Consider the following 16,808-nt stretch of genomic DNA (forward strand, 5'->3'; position numbering starts at 1 on the left):
TGCGAGTTGGCGGGGCGTTCTTGCCTAATGTTTGATCACAGTGGGCTTAAATAAAACTTTTGTAACGTGATTTTTGGCTTCCCCCTCTTATTTTTTACTTGTTTCGCCCCGAGGGCGTAACAATTGGGGGCTCGTCCTTGTGAAGACTATTTTTTGCGTCGATCGGTTTGTTTTGGTTAGATTTTCGTTTGGTAAGTGTTTTATTTTATTATGTTTTGCTTTGATTATTAGCTTATTTTGTTAGGAGGGGGAATGTAGTAGTTGGCAGGCAATTTGTGGTCTCCGTCCTGCCCAAGTGTAATATTTGATTAAGTTCTAATCATAGTCTAATCCGTCAAAAGAAACCTAGCCAAATTGTGCAGAAATAAACTGTCCCCGGGTAGGTGAAGAACGTGTCTTCGGATACGTTATTTTTTTATTTTAGTTTGTTGTTTTTGGCTGGCTCGGGGCTTGGTAGCATTTGTCTCGGGAGCACGGCCGAGGTTTGGGGAATTACTTGTACATTGGTGGTTCTCCCAAACTTGCGGTATATAGTGCATAAATTCCCGGTCTTGGGCCAGTTGAAGATTAGGGTCTACATTAGTGAAGAGTCGGGGAGGTTTTATTTCTGTGTGATTGGTTGCAATAACGGTGATATTATTATTATTATTATTGGATTGGAGTTAATTGGATTTTTTTTTTTCCTATGGCGAGTGTTGTGGAAACGTTTGTTCAAACTCCGTCGGAGGACTTATTAGACTTAATGACGAAGGATCAATTATTAGAATTAGCAACTCATTACGAAGTTGAGCTCTCCGCACTTCAGAAGAGAACGAAGGAGGGGATAAAGCAGATTTTAAAAGCGTCGCTGTTTGATCTGAATGTGCTGGTGGAAGCACCGGCTCCGATACAACCTGGGTTTGGTGCACTTTCATTCGAGCAGCAGAAGGAGTTGTTGATGTTGCAGCGCGACACTGAGTGTGAAAAACGGCGTTTAGATTGTGAGAAAGCTAAAATAGAACATAAGATTGAGGAGAGTCGATTGGAGCAGCAGCGCGTGCAGGTCGAGCAGAAACGACTTGATCTTCTAAAAGAGGGTAAGTTCCCTGCTGAAAGTGTTGTAGCCTCCTCTCCTAAATTGGATATTGTTAATAATTTGCGCTTGGTTCCGCCGTTTAATGAGTGTGATGTGGAAACTTTTTTTCTGTTATTTGAGAGGATTGCTGTAGCTTATAAGTGGAGTGACATTGAGCGCACCTTACTCCTTCAGTGCGTTTTGACGGGAAAGGCCCAGCAAGCGTATTCTGCTTTATCAGTTGAGGAGAGTCAAATTTACGAAAATGTGAAGTCATCTGTTTTAAAGATTTATGAGCGTGTGCCGGAAAGTTATCGCCAGCAGTTTCGTTCTTTGGGGCGTGAATCCAATCAAACGCATGTGGAATTTGTGAGAGATCTAACTTTGCGATTTAATCGTTGGCGTATGTCGGCAGAAGTGACCACCTTGGATGATCTGATAAATTTGGTTTTATTGGAGCAATTTAAAAATACGCTTCCAGATATTGTTGTCACTTACATTGCCGAGCGTAATGTTAAGACCGCGTCCCAGGCAGCAGTGCTGGCCGATGAGTGGGAACTCATTCATAAAACTCGTGCAGACGGGTTCAGAAGTGATCGCCTTTCTCCCTGCTTAAGTTCTCCATCCGTTTATTTGAACCAGGCAAGGCGTCCTAAAAGTCCATCAAATAGACACGATTTGACTTGTAACTACTGCTTAGAAGAAGGGCATTGGAAATCAAATTGTCCCGTTCTTAAATCAAAAAGTGCCAAAGCACAGCTAACTAAATCCGCCGGTTTTGTAAAGCCCGCTGCGCTTGTGGGTCCTGTACCGCTGTCCGCTCTGTCAGCTGAAACACCGGCGAATACATCAAGCGTGTTAGACCGCCAGGATATTTTTAATCCGTTTATTTCGGATGGTTTTGTGTCACTTAAAAGTGGTAATAGGATAGCAGTAAAAATTCTCCGAGATACAGGATCATCGGCTTCCTTTATTTTGGAATCTATATTGCCGTTTTCACTGGAGTCTGACACTGGTAAATCGTTGTTAATTCGTGGCATTGGATTAAATACATTATCTGTACCCTTACATAAAGTGACTCTGAATTGTGACTTAGTGCAGGGCGATGTAGAGCTTGGCGTGCGACCTGTTCTGCCCGTTGAAGGCGTGTCACTTATTCTTGGCAATAATCTGGCGGGCGGACGCGTTTGGGTTGGGGAAACGCCACCTTTGATAGTTTCTAACCCGCCTCCCTATTGTGACTGTCTGGATGAGAGTGCTCCGCAAAATCCTGATGTGTTTGTTGCTTGTGCAGTGACTCGATCTGCTAGCCGGGCGCAATCTGAAGTAAAACCTGTAAGTACTGAACATTTTTTTCCGTTAACTGATTACCCACTGGCCGTTTCTAGGGAAGAGCTCTCGAAGGAACAGCAGAGCGATGTAACTTTAAAAGCTTAGTATGAGCAAGTTTATGATGATGTTGATATTCGGAACCGGGCACAGGGTTATTTCATCAGAGATGGGGTATTATTGAGAAAATGGTCTCCACATGCTGGTTTTTGTGTGGGGGATCCTTTTGTCCAGGTGGTGGTGCCCGTTAAATGGCGGCCGGTAGTTTTAAAAACTGCCCATGATGGTCTTGCCGGTCATGCTGGCATTAAAAAGACGTATGACAGAATTCTTCGTTATTTTTACTGGCCACGAATCAAAAAAGATGTCGCCAGTTATGTTAAAACCTGTCATACATGCCAGTTGACTGGTAAGCCTAATCAGCCGTTAAAACCGGCGCCTCTGCAGCCCATTTCTGCCGTATGCCAACCTTTCGAGCATCTCATCATTGACTGTGTTGGGCCACTCCCTCGCTCGAAAGCGGGGAGTGAATATCTGCTAACAGTGATGTGCCAGGTCACTCGTTATCCGGCCGCGTTTCCTTTGCGTTCTATTAACACAAAGGCTATTGTTAAAGCTCTCACTCAATTTATTTCTATTTTTGGCTTACCTAAAGTTATTCAGTCCGATCAGGGAAGTAATTTTACTTCAAACTTGTTTGCCGAAGTACTTCGTCATTTGGGGATTAAGCACAATTTGTCCACTGCGTATCATGCGCAAAGTCAAGGTGCGCTAGAGCGCTTCCATTCCACCTTAAAATCCTTGCTCCGGGCTTATTGCGTTGAGATGGACAGAGATTGGGAGGAGGGCCTCCCGTGGCTGATGCTGTCAGCCCGGGAAGTAACTCAACAAAGTCTTGGCTATAGCCCGAATGAACTCGTTTTTGCTCATGAAGTTCGGGGGGTACTGGCTGTTTTGCACGATCAGTGGACCGATTTAGATCCGCCAGAAAAATTGTCGGATTATGTTTTGGGTTTTCGTCGACGGCTTTCGTTGGCATGGGAACTAGCTAAAAAGCAGTTGGGTAGTTCCCAGAAAAAGATGAAGCGCCTGTTTGACCGTCGCACTGAACGCCGACAGTTTAGCGTGGGAGACCAGGTTGTTGCGCTCCTCCCGGTGTTGGGATCGCCCTTTCCTGCTGCGCTGTCATTTGTCTTCCGTGTCTGTCTGTGTGTCTGTTTTGCTCCCTCTACAGATGCGCTGTAACATTGCGGGGCATAATCAGGTGGATGGGGAACACCTGAGTCTAAGTGAGCGCTCCTTTATCAGCGTCCTGCCACTGTTTGGGAGTCTGATTCTTCCGGCTAAGGGTTGGGACGGAGACCAGCGGCGTGCGAGTTGGCGGGGCGTTCTTGCCTAATGTTTGATCACAGTGGGCTTAAATAAAACTTTTGTAACGTGATTTTTGGCTTCCCCCTCTTATTTTTTACTTGTTTCGCCCCGAGGGCGTAACAATAGTGAGTGGCTAGTAATGTTGGAAAACTACTAGCCACACTGGCTGGTGATCAAAAAAGTTAATGTCAAGCCCTGATAATATCCCATTTCACTTCACATTTATTATGACTTATGTTTTCATTTTCTCAAATCAAAAATATTGATTTATAATAATAATAATAATAATAATATAATATTAATTATAAGGCCATGCTTTATATAATTAAATCATTTTATTTTGAATGTACACCGATGAATCCATGGTGAGTTAAGCGACATAATAAAGTACACTGTCGTTTCATTTGAAGAAGTATCCGACTTGTCCTTGGGAGCTCGTTCTTCCAAGTCTGAACATGGCAAGTCTGATCTTCCAAGGACGCAAGTCTGAACTTTGCCTACTTGGTATTGAGAAACAGCCCATCACTCGAGTGAGTTGCCAAAAGTAAGTATAAACAATGGTCGTGTAATGGAGGCCAGCTAGCAAGTGCTGTGCAGGTAAACATCACTCTGTCCTCTAAAGGTGCTCTAGCGACAAACACTACAGGCCATGGTCTTTAGCCTCATTTGGTAGAGTAACTGACTCCCATGCGGAAGGTCATCGGCTCGATACCAGCTTGGAGCGGGTTGGCTGGCGTAGGACTGGCAGGGTTACATAGGTGCCATGACCCGGATGGTAGTGAGGTTTAGGGGTGTATGTAACGACGGCCAGCTAGTAAGTGCTGTGCAGGTAAACCTCACTCCTCTGACCTCTAAAGGTGCTCTAGCGACAGACGCTAGAGGCCATGGTCTTTAGCCTCCTTGTTAGAGCAACTGACACTCATGCGGAAGGTCGCCGGTTCGATACCAGCTCGGAGTGGTTTGGGTGGTGTAGGACTGGCGGGGTTACATTGGTGCCGTGACCCGGATGGTAGTAAGGTTTAGGGGTGTATGTAACGACGGCCAGCTAGTAAGTGCTGTGCAGGTAAACCTCACTCCTCTGACCTCTAAAGGTGCTCTAGCGACAAACACTACAGGCCATAGTCTTTAGCCTCACTTGTAGAGCCCCCCATGCGGAAGATCATCGGTTCGATACCAGCTCGGAACGGGTTAGGTGGCGTAGGACCGGCAGGGTTACATAGGTGCCGTGACCCGGATGGTAGTGAGGATTAGGGGTGTATGTAACGACGGCCAGCTAGTAAGTGCTGTGAAGGTAAACCTCACTCCTCTGACCTCTAAAGGTGCTCTAGCGACAAACACTACAGGCCATAGTCTTTAGCCTCACTTGTAGAGCCCCCCATGCGGAAGATCATCGGTTCGATACCAGCTCGGAACGGGTTAGGTGGCGTAGGACCGGCAGGGTTACATAGGTGCCGTGACCCGGATGGTAGTGAGGATTAGGGGTGTATGTAACGACGGCCAGCTAGTAAGTGCTGTGAAGGTAAACCTCACTCCTCTGACCTCTAAAGGTGCTCTAGCGACAAACACTACAGGCCATGGTCTTTAGCCTCATTGGTAGAGCAACTGACTCCCATGCGGAAGGTCATCGGTTCGATACCAGCTTGGAACGGGTTGGGTGGTGTAGGACCGGCAGGGTTACATAGGTGCCATGACCCGGATGGTAGTGAGGTTTAGGGGTGTATGTAACGACGCCCAGCTAGTAAGTACTGTGCAGGTAAACCTCACTCCTCTGACCTCTAAAGGTGCTCTAGCGACAGACGCTAGAGGCCATGGTCTTTAGCCTCCTTGTTAGAGCAACTGACTCCCATGCGGAAGGTCGCCGTTTCGATACCAGATCGGAGTGGTTTGGGTGGTGTAGGACTGGCGGGGTTACATTGGTGCCGTGACCCGGATAGTAGTGAGGTTTAGGGGTGTATGTAATGACGGCCAGCTAGTAAGTGCTGTGCAGGTAAACCTCACTCCTCTGACCTCTAAAGGTGCTCTAGCGACTTTTGCGACAGGCCATGGTTTTTAGCCTCCTTGGTAGAGCACCCGACTCCCATGCGGAAGGTTTCTGGTTCGATACCAACTCGGAGCGGGTGGCGTAGTATCAGCAGGTTTACAGTCACATCACATCAGTAAATATTTTTAGCTGCTGTGCTGGAAGCGCAGTGATCTCTCACGCCCCCCACACATCGTTTACCCCTTCACGTGTTGTAGCTTATAACCTGAATATTTTGTATTAGTTTTTATGATGTCAATGGTTACCAGTTTCTAATACCTTAATTTGAGTTGAACATAAATAAATAGTGAATTAACAAAATGTTTAGCTGAACTATCGCTTTAATTGAGCTGCTTACATTCAATACTGAATGAGTATTGCTGTAATAATCAGATGTTCACGGAGCGCGGCATTAAACTGAGATCTCACACATGTCATCTCTGGATCTGTGGAGACTTTTTGAGAAACCCCAGCGGTTAAGCGCTAAAGCTCTGTATATGTACACTGCTCGGAGCACAGCTGCATTGTGGGGAAGCTGTGTGTGTGCTGGTTTTGGTGGTCTACAAGGACTGGAATGTGTATAACGTCATGGATGTAGCTAGTTGTACTATTCAGGTGGTTTGTGAGGACACTGCCTTGTGTCCCCATAATTCAAAACACTTGGAAATCATGTATAATGTGTCTTTTGAGATTGAAATTGTTCAGAGGTTTGCTGTGAGAGTTGGGTTTAGGTCAGGGCTGGGGTAAGGCCATATCATCAGCTTGTTTTACTGTATAAAATACATTACACCTATGGAGAGTCCTTGTAAACCACTAGTACCGATGTGTGTTTCTGCGTGTGTGTATGTCTGTTGGTGTCTCTGTGTGTGTGCATTTGGTGCTATATTGGTGTCTGAGTGTGTGTGTGTATCTGTCTATGCATGTGTGTGTCTGTCTGTGTGCATTTGGTACTGTATTGGTGTCTGTGTGTGTGTCCATGTGTGTGTGTCTGTCTGTCTGTGTTTCCATGTTAGTGTTTCCACATGTGTGTGTGTGCTTCTCTGTGTCTGTGTGATTCTGTGTGTGTGGCTCTCTCTCTCTTTGTGTGTGTCTACATGTGTGTGTGCATGCTTCTGTTTGTGTGTGTCAGTCAGTCAGTGTGTCAGTCTTTCAGGTTGTCCTCTCCTACTCCCTGTGCCTCCAGCTCTCTCATCACGTTGTCCAGGTATTTGGGGTCGGGGTATCCGTGTCCCGTCAGGTTGGAACCGAACTCCGTCTTGTGGTGAATCTCGTTCCAGACGACGGTGTCGGACTCGCCTGTGGTGCTGGACGTCCCGATGGTGAAGATCAGCCGACGGTCCCACGCCGTGATCAACAGCTTCAACACCTGCGGGAGGGGAAAGAGGAAGACATGAGGGAGAGTCAAGAGAGAAGCTGTGAAATATTAACAGAAAATATTGATTCATTACACTTGAGAACCAAAACTGGCAGTGAGCTACTGTAAATTTGACCATTAATTGTAGTTATTAATTTACAGTGTGCTTGTAATTTTATAGTTTTACTAGCAAACAAAATTGCAAGGAAGTTCATTCATTCATTCATTTTCTTGTCGGCTTAGTCCCTTTATTAATCCGGGGTCGCCACAGCGGAATGAACCGCCAACTTATCCAGCAAGTTTTTACGCAGCAAAGCCCTTCCAGCCGCAACCCATCTCTGGGAAACATCCATACACACACACTACGGACAATTTAGCCTACCCAATTCACCTCTACCGCATGTCTTTGGACTGTGGGGGAAACCGGAGCACCCAGAGGAAACCCACGCGAAGGCAGGGAGAACATGCAAACTCCACACAAAAACACCAACTGAGCCGAGGTTCGAACCATCGACCTTCTTGCTGTGAGGCGACACCACTACCTACTGCGCCACTGCCTCGCCCTTGCAAGTAAGCTGTTATAGTAAATTTAATAGCCCCTTTTACACAGTGATACCGGTATATATATGGACAATTTCCAGAACGACTTTACCGGTAAATTGAAAAAAGTGCTGTTTACACAGGCGAGGACGTTACGGAATTTTTCCGGAAAAGGTTATTCACACATCCATTCCAAAATACCGGTAAATTCTGACATCATTTTCCAAGAATGAGCTCTAAACGGCAGCGCTTGTGTTTGTAAACATTTGACTACATTACAAACTCTGTGGATGATCAGTATTGTAAATAACTTCAATGTAAACATATAGAGAAACACTTTCGTATGTAGAGATGTTCATAATATGTGTGTGCTGGCGATCACCGTCTGCTTTACGTGCACATGCGACGCACCAATCAACTGAAGGAAGCTGAGCTTAAAGGTAAACAAACAGCTAATCATAAGCATCTTATGGATAATTATTTACAGTTGGCATTAAGGAACATATAAATGTTATCTGTCTAACATCCAGCAACCAAATGTGTCTGGAAAAATATTCAAAGGCTTTTATTTTCATAAGCAGCGCGTACGTGAATGTGTCTGACTGTTCTGATTGGCTAAAGTAGACGTCTCACGTCAGCACGTTCTCTATTAAGAGTTCACACTTAGCTGATGATTGATAATAAAGCGTATTTGGCATGCTGACCCGAGAGAGAGCCCTGAGCTCAGAATATCCTTGAGCCTGGGGCTCCCCCAATATACGGAGCTGATGAGGTACCAGCTGTGTTCAATCATAAGCATGTGATCCTCTCGAAATTAGTTTATAAATAAACCACACTTCTGCGTTCACGCAGAGCAGCATTTCAGCAAATTACCAGTAATGTTACAACTTCTCTTTCCGGAAAATGGCCGAAACAAATTTACCGGTATTTTCAAAAAGGGCCTGTTCACACATACAGACCTTTCCGGAAAATTGCTGGTAAACGGAATGAACTGCCAACTATTCCAGCATATATTTTACACAGCGGATGCCCTTCCAGCTGCAATTAAGTACTGGAAAACACCCACCAGCTAGTAAGTGCTGTGCAGGGGTAAACCTCACTCCTCTGACCTCTAAAGGTGTTTTGGCGACACACGCTAGAGGCCATGGTCTTTAGCCTCCTTGTTAGAGCAACTGACTCCTATGCGGAAGGTCGCTGGTTCGATACCAGATCGGAGGGGGTTGGGTGGCGTAGGGTCATGGTTATATTGGTGCTGTGACCCGGATGGAAGTGAGGTTAGGGGGGTGAGTGTAACGGAGGCCAGCTAGTAAGTGCTGTGCAGGTAAACCTCACTCCTCTGACCTTTAAAGATGCTCTAGCGACAGACGCTAGAGGCCATGGTCTTTAGCCTCCTTGTTAGAGCAACTGACTCCCATGTGGAAGGTCGCCGGTTCGATACCAGATCGGAGGGTTGGGTGAAGTAGGATGTACACACACACACACACACACACACATGTACACTACGGCCAAATTAGTTAATCAATTCCCTTATAGCACATGTTTTTTTTTTTGTTGCTATTTTAAGGACAGAAATACGCTCTGCGCCCCGGCTCATGGTCTAACAGGGTTGTGCTTACTCTCTTAATGAGTTCTGGGTGTGTTTTGAACATAACATGCATTAAACCAATCAGAGTCTCATCTCTCATTTCCTTTAAAGAGGGTCACACACCAGAAGCACCGCTCCACAAGTAGCGACACCCAGCCAAGACTCAGAACACTGTTCATTATTCTGCCACGCCACAGAGCGACATCTGAATAGTTTGATTTTAAATAACATGCAAATGTGCGCGTCTGCTGTGCCATACTTTCAACTGTCATGTGCGCACCGTGTTGCAGCACTGACCGGCACATCTGGTGTGTGATGCCCTTAAGAGTCAGTTGCATTGCTCCATGATGCATTTGCCATTTAAATGGTGGACTTCCTAAGTGTAAAAACTGAACGCTTCACTAGCAAGAAAACAGTTAAACAGAGCATCTGCAGCGCGAGGATAAAGAACAAGCCTCCTTCATTCAGCCTCTTTCTCTTTACTTTTACTCTTTACTTTTCTCCTTTATTTTGGTGAGGAAACGGTGGAAACACTCCACTAAACACCTCCATTAGCAGACATATTTAATTCAATTTAAGTACAAAGATTTGCTAAATTCAGTTCTAATCTCTAGCGAAGAAATAAATCTCTAAAAAAGTTATATCCAAACACACGTCCTGTTCTTATGGCCCATATGGTAATGCAGACGTCTCCAAAACCCCACAGGTGGACAAATCTACACTAGTTTAAAAAAAACAAAAACAAATATAAATCTGCAGGAAATAAATAATACTGCAAATAATAATAACATTATACATTGCAGATTGTCATGAATAAACTGAAAAAGCCCACCGAGGTGAAGAAGGCATGGAGGCAGTGGTGTTTTTGTGCCTTAACACACCTCCTTTATAGACCAGCACACCCATGAGTCCACAGAGTGGCACAAATGCATTTATTTAAACCAAGTGGCGCAAAACAGGAAATTACTGTTTCGCTGGTCTGAAAACAGCAACAGATCACACCAAACACGTCCTGCGCCTTATTGCGTCGGGTGTACAATAAGGTCCAATATCTCCAAATCAATTGTTAAATTAAAAAATAAATGATTTTATTGACAGTACAGTGACTGATATGAGATCTTCAACACCTCACCTTGCGTCCTTTCTCATTGTCTGGTAAATAACAGTGTCGAGGAAATCCTCTCGCGCTGTACTTTTTCCCAGGGTTCGGATGCTCTGTGGTCTGAAAAAACACACACACACATGCGGTCACACTTGATGATGAACACACACACACAGATCAGCCTCACACACAGATGAAAGCAGAAAGCAGCACTGCTGTCAATGAAGCTGCAAACGGGTCTGACTGAACACACAGAGGCAATATTCAGCATCCCTGAAAAGGATTTTCTCTTACACTGAGACATACTTCAACATTCACAACCTCACAGCATCCACCAAGCGGCAACCTCCGGCTCTCCCTCAGGAAGCCAATACGGAAGTAACTAAAACTGCAATTCATCTGAAATTCCGCTAGTCCTGGCTGCTCCTGCTCCAAAACAGAGCAAATTTCAATTGAGCCCACTGTTAGAATGGCCAACTTTACAGCAGAATAAAGGTGTTTACAGCCTGCTACAAAAAAAGATTTTGGTTAATACAGCTAATATTATCCTTCATGACAACTGTGAGGGGGGTGAATTTATTTATAACTCATCCGTTTCCTTTATATTAAGTTATATTAAGTTTGCATAATTAAGGGCGTGGCCATTTGAGTGACAGCTAGGTCTTGCTGGTCGCCGTCACCTCAGCTGAATCCTGCAGATTAGCCACTGAACTCGGCATATTTATCGTATTTCTGTGTTGTTTTATGTGGCTTTACACAGTCGACTGCATTTTGGACTTGTTTCCTACAATTATTAGATGGCATGGGGTGCTGAGTGCACTTAATTGTGCTCACAAACCATTCACGTGGCCTCCGTTTCCCATGCGAGTAAAGTTATATACTTATATACCATCTCTATACATGTATTTGTTTTATTCAAGATCATTTATCGTTTATATTTATATTTAGAGCTGTAATGCACTCCAGAATCTGTCAGATTGATTAGCTGTAGGCTCTAGATCAGTCATCTGAAGCGTTGTCATACAGTGTTATGCTGGAGTTCATCAATAGTCTTACAGTAACTAACATAGACTATATCTGAAGTGTTTGGAAGTAATTCGCGTTTTCCTCCTGTTGAAAAACGTCATAAGAACAGTGTTTAGTGGCTCAATGTATTACAGCAGTGTTTTTAAAAGTCTAAACACTTTATTGATATAGTGTACAGCCAAGCACAAGTGGTCAGAACACAAACGAGTCGCAGGTGATAAAGTATTAAGCGTTCTCCCAAAGTAAAGTGTGTCTGAACCAGGTCCAAGCTAAATGCTAGCAGGTGTCTGTAGCTCCGCCCACTCTCCGCCTCTTTGCCCTTGTTTGGTATCCCGCCGTGGGTGTGATGACGCGTGACCAAAATGGCGACGGTTGGCCGCGCCTACTTGTGGCTTCTTTTGCGCTCTTCAGAAACCAGTGGGTGACGTCACGGATACTACGTCCATATATTTTACAGTCTATGGTATCCACTAGCTGTGTTCATTAGCAGCATTAGTGCTTTTGCCAGCTCACTCACACCACATGAACAATCAATAAGTATAGTAAAAATGTGCATTTAACAATCAATGTCAGAGAGAATGGAGAGAAATCTAAATATAATATCTACAGCGGGGAAATAAGTATTGAACACACTGTCAAGTTTTTTCTGGGGAATGATATCTGTATAACTGGTTTGGCCACGGGACCCACATTTTTACATGGTCATCAAGCCGCGACCCAAATTTTCAGGAACTATAATATAATTTTAGGAATTATAATTCATTTGTATTTATTTGTTAACATACACAAGTATAGTGACTGACAAATCATAAGACTTACGAATAAACAATACTTTATCTCTGTCGTTTAAAGAGCTCATATTATGGGTTTTTGAAAATGCCCCTCCATGTAGTGTGTAACACAGCTCTAAGAGAAGTGAAGTATCCAGCTAAGGCTTAAATCTGTGAGAGTACAGTGTTTAAAACTGTTGATTCATCTATAAAAGAGTCGACTCATAGTGCTTCAAACGAGTCGCCTTGATAACGAGTCATTAGGTGTTTCAATATGACGTGACAACGAAACCAAGTAGTTGTGCGCGCAAACCCGGGAGATTTCAAACCTGCGGCCCTGCCCTCTGACACAGAAAAAGCCACACACACACACAGACACACACACAAACACACACACGCCGGTCAAATTAAGTGGAAATGTGCAGATGGATATTATTGAGTCTCTACCCAAAGATGAAACCTCAGCATTATAGCCCAGCCTTGAGCAGTTGGAGTGCTTCTGGAAACTACATGCTACACAGAAGACCTCATCTGCCGTTTGTTAAAGAAGGATCAGTAAAGAGTACTGATGGACATGTCAGCACCTGGATGGGTTTCTTCCTCCATTTCCCAAGTGTAAGTCCGTGCGATTAAAGTTGAAGCCTCGTTTTCTCCAGCTTGCAAATGTATTTAGTTGTGATTTGTTACTTGTAACCGCGTGTACTGTATCAGGTTAACTCGCTATATTCTCTAATCACGTGTAAAGCCATGTTAAAAACGCGACGCGTGCCGCTTTGTTTACGGACCTCCATGGAGGAGGGTAATGTGTGTATGTGTGTGCGGTGTCCTCCTCCTCCGAGGGTAATATGTGTGTGTGTGTGTGTGTCTGTGAAAAGAGCAGAATGTGACAAGCTAGGAGATCTCCTCGCCAGTTCTTGGAGTTTTTGCTCAATAAAATAGTCAGTCGTCTGTATTTTCAAGTCCATCGTCTGTATTTACATGCACCCACCTTACACTATGAAGCGTGTATGCATTGTGACTACTTTTATATTATTGATTAGCTGCTGGGCATTTCACTCTGTCTCGTGCTGAAGGCTGTCAGTGTCGACCAATAGCAGCAGGCTTTCATCGACCCAATCAGCGCAGATTAGCTTCGTGCTAAGGGGGGGTTTGGGAACAAATGAATCACTGGACTATTCATACGGGAGTCGCTGGGATATTTAGTTAAAAATAAATGCAGATTATAAGACCATGAAAGTGTTTTTTGACCTTGCATGCATATTAGACTGTTGTTGGAGACCCTTACAACCCAAATATGACCCTATTTCATGTATAATAAGGGCTCTTTAATTCTTTATATGAAAGGCTTTTTTGATGCTGCAGCTTAAAGTCCCGTGCACACCGAGACACTTTCTGCTCGCATTTTCTGTCGACGTTTAACGCCTCGTGACTAAATTAAAGTTGTCAAAGTGATTGTGCACACCAACGCACAAAACGTCAGGCGTAAAAGCGTCATTTAAAAAAAAAGTCTGGAAAAATTTGGAAAATGTCTTGAAAAACGCTGACAATAAAACGCAAACGAAAAGCGTCCCGGTGTGTACGAGCCTTAAAACGTTACGAAACACCAAAACATTTTTTGAGCTGCTGACAGTCATATATGTGTCCCACACTGCTAAACACTATTATGACACATATACTTAGCAAAAATGTGAAAATTGGTTGTTTTTGCGTTATTTTGAGCAAATTCGGTCGTCCAGCTTGTAACAAATTTTTTAAGCTGCATCATGTCGATTAGATTCTTGTGTGTATTCCAGCGTGTAGACTGGACGTCTGTACCTGGGGGTACAATGTGACACGTTTGAGCTTTTAGCATTAATTCATGAAAAAGGCTTGGTTCAAACCAATCAGCGCCCTCTATTGTGTATGTGGTGTACCTTCATTAATATGCATGATAGCTTCGAAGACTGTTTTTACCTGATAGAGTGTGTTCAGACGCCAGAGAGACGCCACGTTGTGTTACCAAAACAATTGGGAGAAGAAAAATAGTTTGGAGTTACGGGTCGTCAGTGTTGCGTTTATAAATATGCTGCAACGAAGGTTTTAGAAGGTTCATCCTCCTGCTAATGTAGATGTTGGACTGAAGCAGCTGATGTTCTTTCACACTGAGGAAGGGCAGAGGATTACTGAAGAACTACTGAGAGATTTCAGCTGCTGTCTGGGCTTTCCCTGCTGAACTACACTTTTCTTTCTTCATGTGTTCAATACTTTTTCCCTGCATCATTTAATTTTATTAAGCATAACTTCATTAGTAAACTAATGAGTTTTGTTTTCTTTGCATATATGGGTTTGCTTGATTGTTACCAACATTTGGGGAAATTTTCAAGTCAATGACACCTCTAGAAATATGTTTTCTGCGAAAAATGGTGAATTAAAATGTTTAAAAAGAGCAAAATTGGAAAAAAAAAAAAAATATATATATATATATATATATATATATATATATATATATATATATATATATATATATATATATAAATTTGGTGAAATTTTATAATTTGTCAGTTTTTCCCCAATATTTTGTTTGAATTTAATTGTATTATCTCTCTTTTTCTAAAGATGTTTGGTGACCAAAATGTTATTTTAATAAATATATCCGTTTAATAAATCTGTTTCGTTTAAATGCAGCAAAATATATTATTAATATTCACTGAGAAATTAATAAAAATGTTCATTTTTAAACTGGGGTGTGCTCGTTTATGTTGAGCACTGTAAATAGTGTCTAAAACTTTTGTGATTTCAGTATAAACAGAACAAACCAAGGCCTCCCTGATTGGCCAGCTGTGCATGCTTCACGAATATCAATTAGGTTATGTGAAATGTGATTGGCTGAGAGGCAGATGGTCAGCAGGATTTGTCAGTTATTTATTTGGTGGTAGTTAAATACAATAACTATCTGATGTTTCTTGACAAATACATTAAAATAAAACCTCAGATCACAGAAAATATTAAAAAAATCACTCATTTAAATTAATACTGGATGTAAGAAGCTTTACAATATTGTATTTGTGCATATACATTAGATTAGTCAGTACTGAAGTTAAATCTTAAGCTTATCTAACAAAATAACTTGATAACGCTCCAAAGTTACCACACCCAAATTTATATGTTAGGGAAAATATTAAATTAAAAATTAAAAAGAGGAAAATTCAAGAGAAACAATTTTTTTATTTAAGTTTTGTAGTTTGTAATTCTTTTTACAATTTTCATGAATTTAAATGGATTATCTTTCTATTTCTAAGTATTTTTGGTTAATAAAATATTATTTTAATAAATATATCCATTTAATAAATGTGTTTTATTCAAATGCACCAATATAAATTAGCTATATTCACTGAGATATTAATAGAAATATTAATTTTATAGTGAGTTGTTCTCATTTATGTTGAGCACTGTACATCAGATTCCGCGTAAAGCCTTTTGTGATGAGTTATTTTCAATATTTATGATCGCATTGCAGTAAAATAGGACAAATAAGCTCATGTATGAGACAAATTCTGTGCATTTGACAGTAAGGGGACGAACTACCCAAACCCCACCCTGGCTACAGATCTGTTTTACATTACAATCAGTTGACACAAGAGTTGAGAAAGTGAGTAGGAGGACAATCATGCAGAATAAGAGACACTTAGCAGTCCTCGATGAACAGGAAACCCCACTCAGCCACTTCCTGCCTAACAGATGCTAAAATATACCGTAAACACACACTGACCAGAAGCCGAACGCCCACAGGTCATTCTGAGCAAACCGCCAGTGACGTACAGCATTAAACGCTGATCTGCAGGAGAATCAGCACTGGGCGATTCAACAGCAACATTTAGCAGTAAACAATCAGGCACAGTGTAGGATTTAAAGCACACTTTGCTCATCAACACATACAGTGCATCCGGAAAGTATTGATAGCGCTTCACTTTTTCCACATTTGTTTATGTTACAGGCTTATTCCAAAATAGATTAAATTAATTGATTTCCTCAACATTCTACACATAATGACGATGTGGAAAAAGAGTTTTTGAAATTGTTGAAAATTCATTTAAAATAAAAAAAGCTGTAAAATCAGATACACATCAGTATTCACAACCTTTTTTGAAGCTCTAAATTGAGCTCAGGTACATTCTGTTTCCACTGATCATTCTTGAGATGTTTCAGCAGCTTCTTTGGAGTTCACTTGTGGTCAATTCAGCTGATTGGACATGATCTGAAAAGGCTACAGCTGTCTATATAAGGGCCCAGGGTTGACAGTGCATGTCAAAGCACAAACCAAGCATGAAGACAAAGGAATTGTCTGTAGACCTCTGAGACAGGATTGTGTCGAGGCACAACTCTGGGGAAGGTTACAGAAACTTTTCTGCTGCTCCATCATCCATAAGTGGAAGATGACAAGGACTCTTCCTAGAGCTGGCCGACCATCTAAGCTGAGTGATCGGGGGAGAAGGGCCTTAGTTAGGGAGGTGATCAATAACCTGATGATCACTCTGTCTGAGCTCCAGTGTTCTTCTGTGGATAGAGGAGAATCTTACATAAGGACATCCATCTTTGCAGTAATCCACCAATCAGGCCTGTATGGTAGAGTGGCCAGACGGAAGACACTTCCCGCCTGGAATTTGCCAAAAGGCATCTG

At 42.7% G+C, this 16,808-nt stretch overlaps 1 protein-coding gene across 5 annotated transcripts in view; it reads right to left on the minus strand.

Annotated features, from left to right (window-relative positions):
- Nucleotides 1-4,074: 4,074 nt before the first annotated feature.
- Nucleotides 4,075-16,808, minus strand: part of dtx1 (deltex 1, E3 ubiquitin ligase) — a 96,561-nt gene continuing 83,827 nt past the window's right edge. The window contains exons 7-9 of one of the 5 annotated variants that reach the window (XR_015496804.1): nucleotides 10,386-10,475; nucleotides 5,280-7,140; nucleotides 4,075-4,823 (exon numbers count right to left, since the gene is read on the minus strand). Coding sequence is in view for 3 of the 5 variants with exons in the window: in XM_087262708.1 (XP_087118834.1) it covers nucleotides 6,916-7,140; nucleotides 10,386-10,475 (315 nt within the window). In the remaining 2 variants the exon portion in view is untranslated. 5 annotated transcript variants of the gene reach the window in all.

The sequence above is a fragment of the Danio rerio genome, chromosome 8, assembly GCF_052040795.2.
Source record: "Danio rerio strain M-AB ecotype USA chromosome 8, GRCz13ab, whole genome shotgun sequence".
NCBI lineage: Eukaryota > Metazoa > Chordata > Actinopteri > Cypriniformes > Danionidae > Danio > Danio rerio.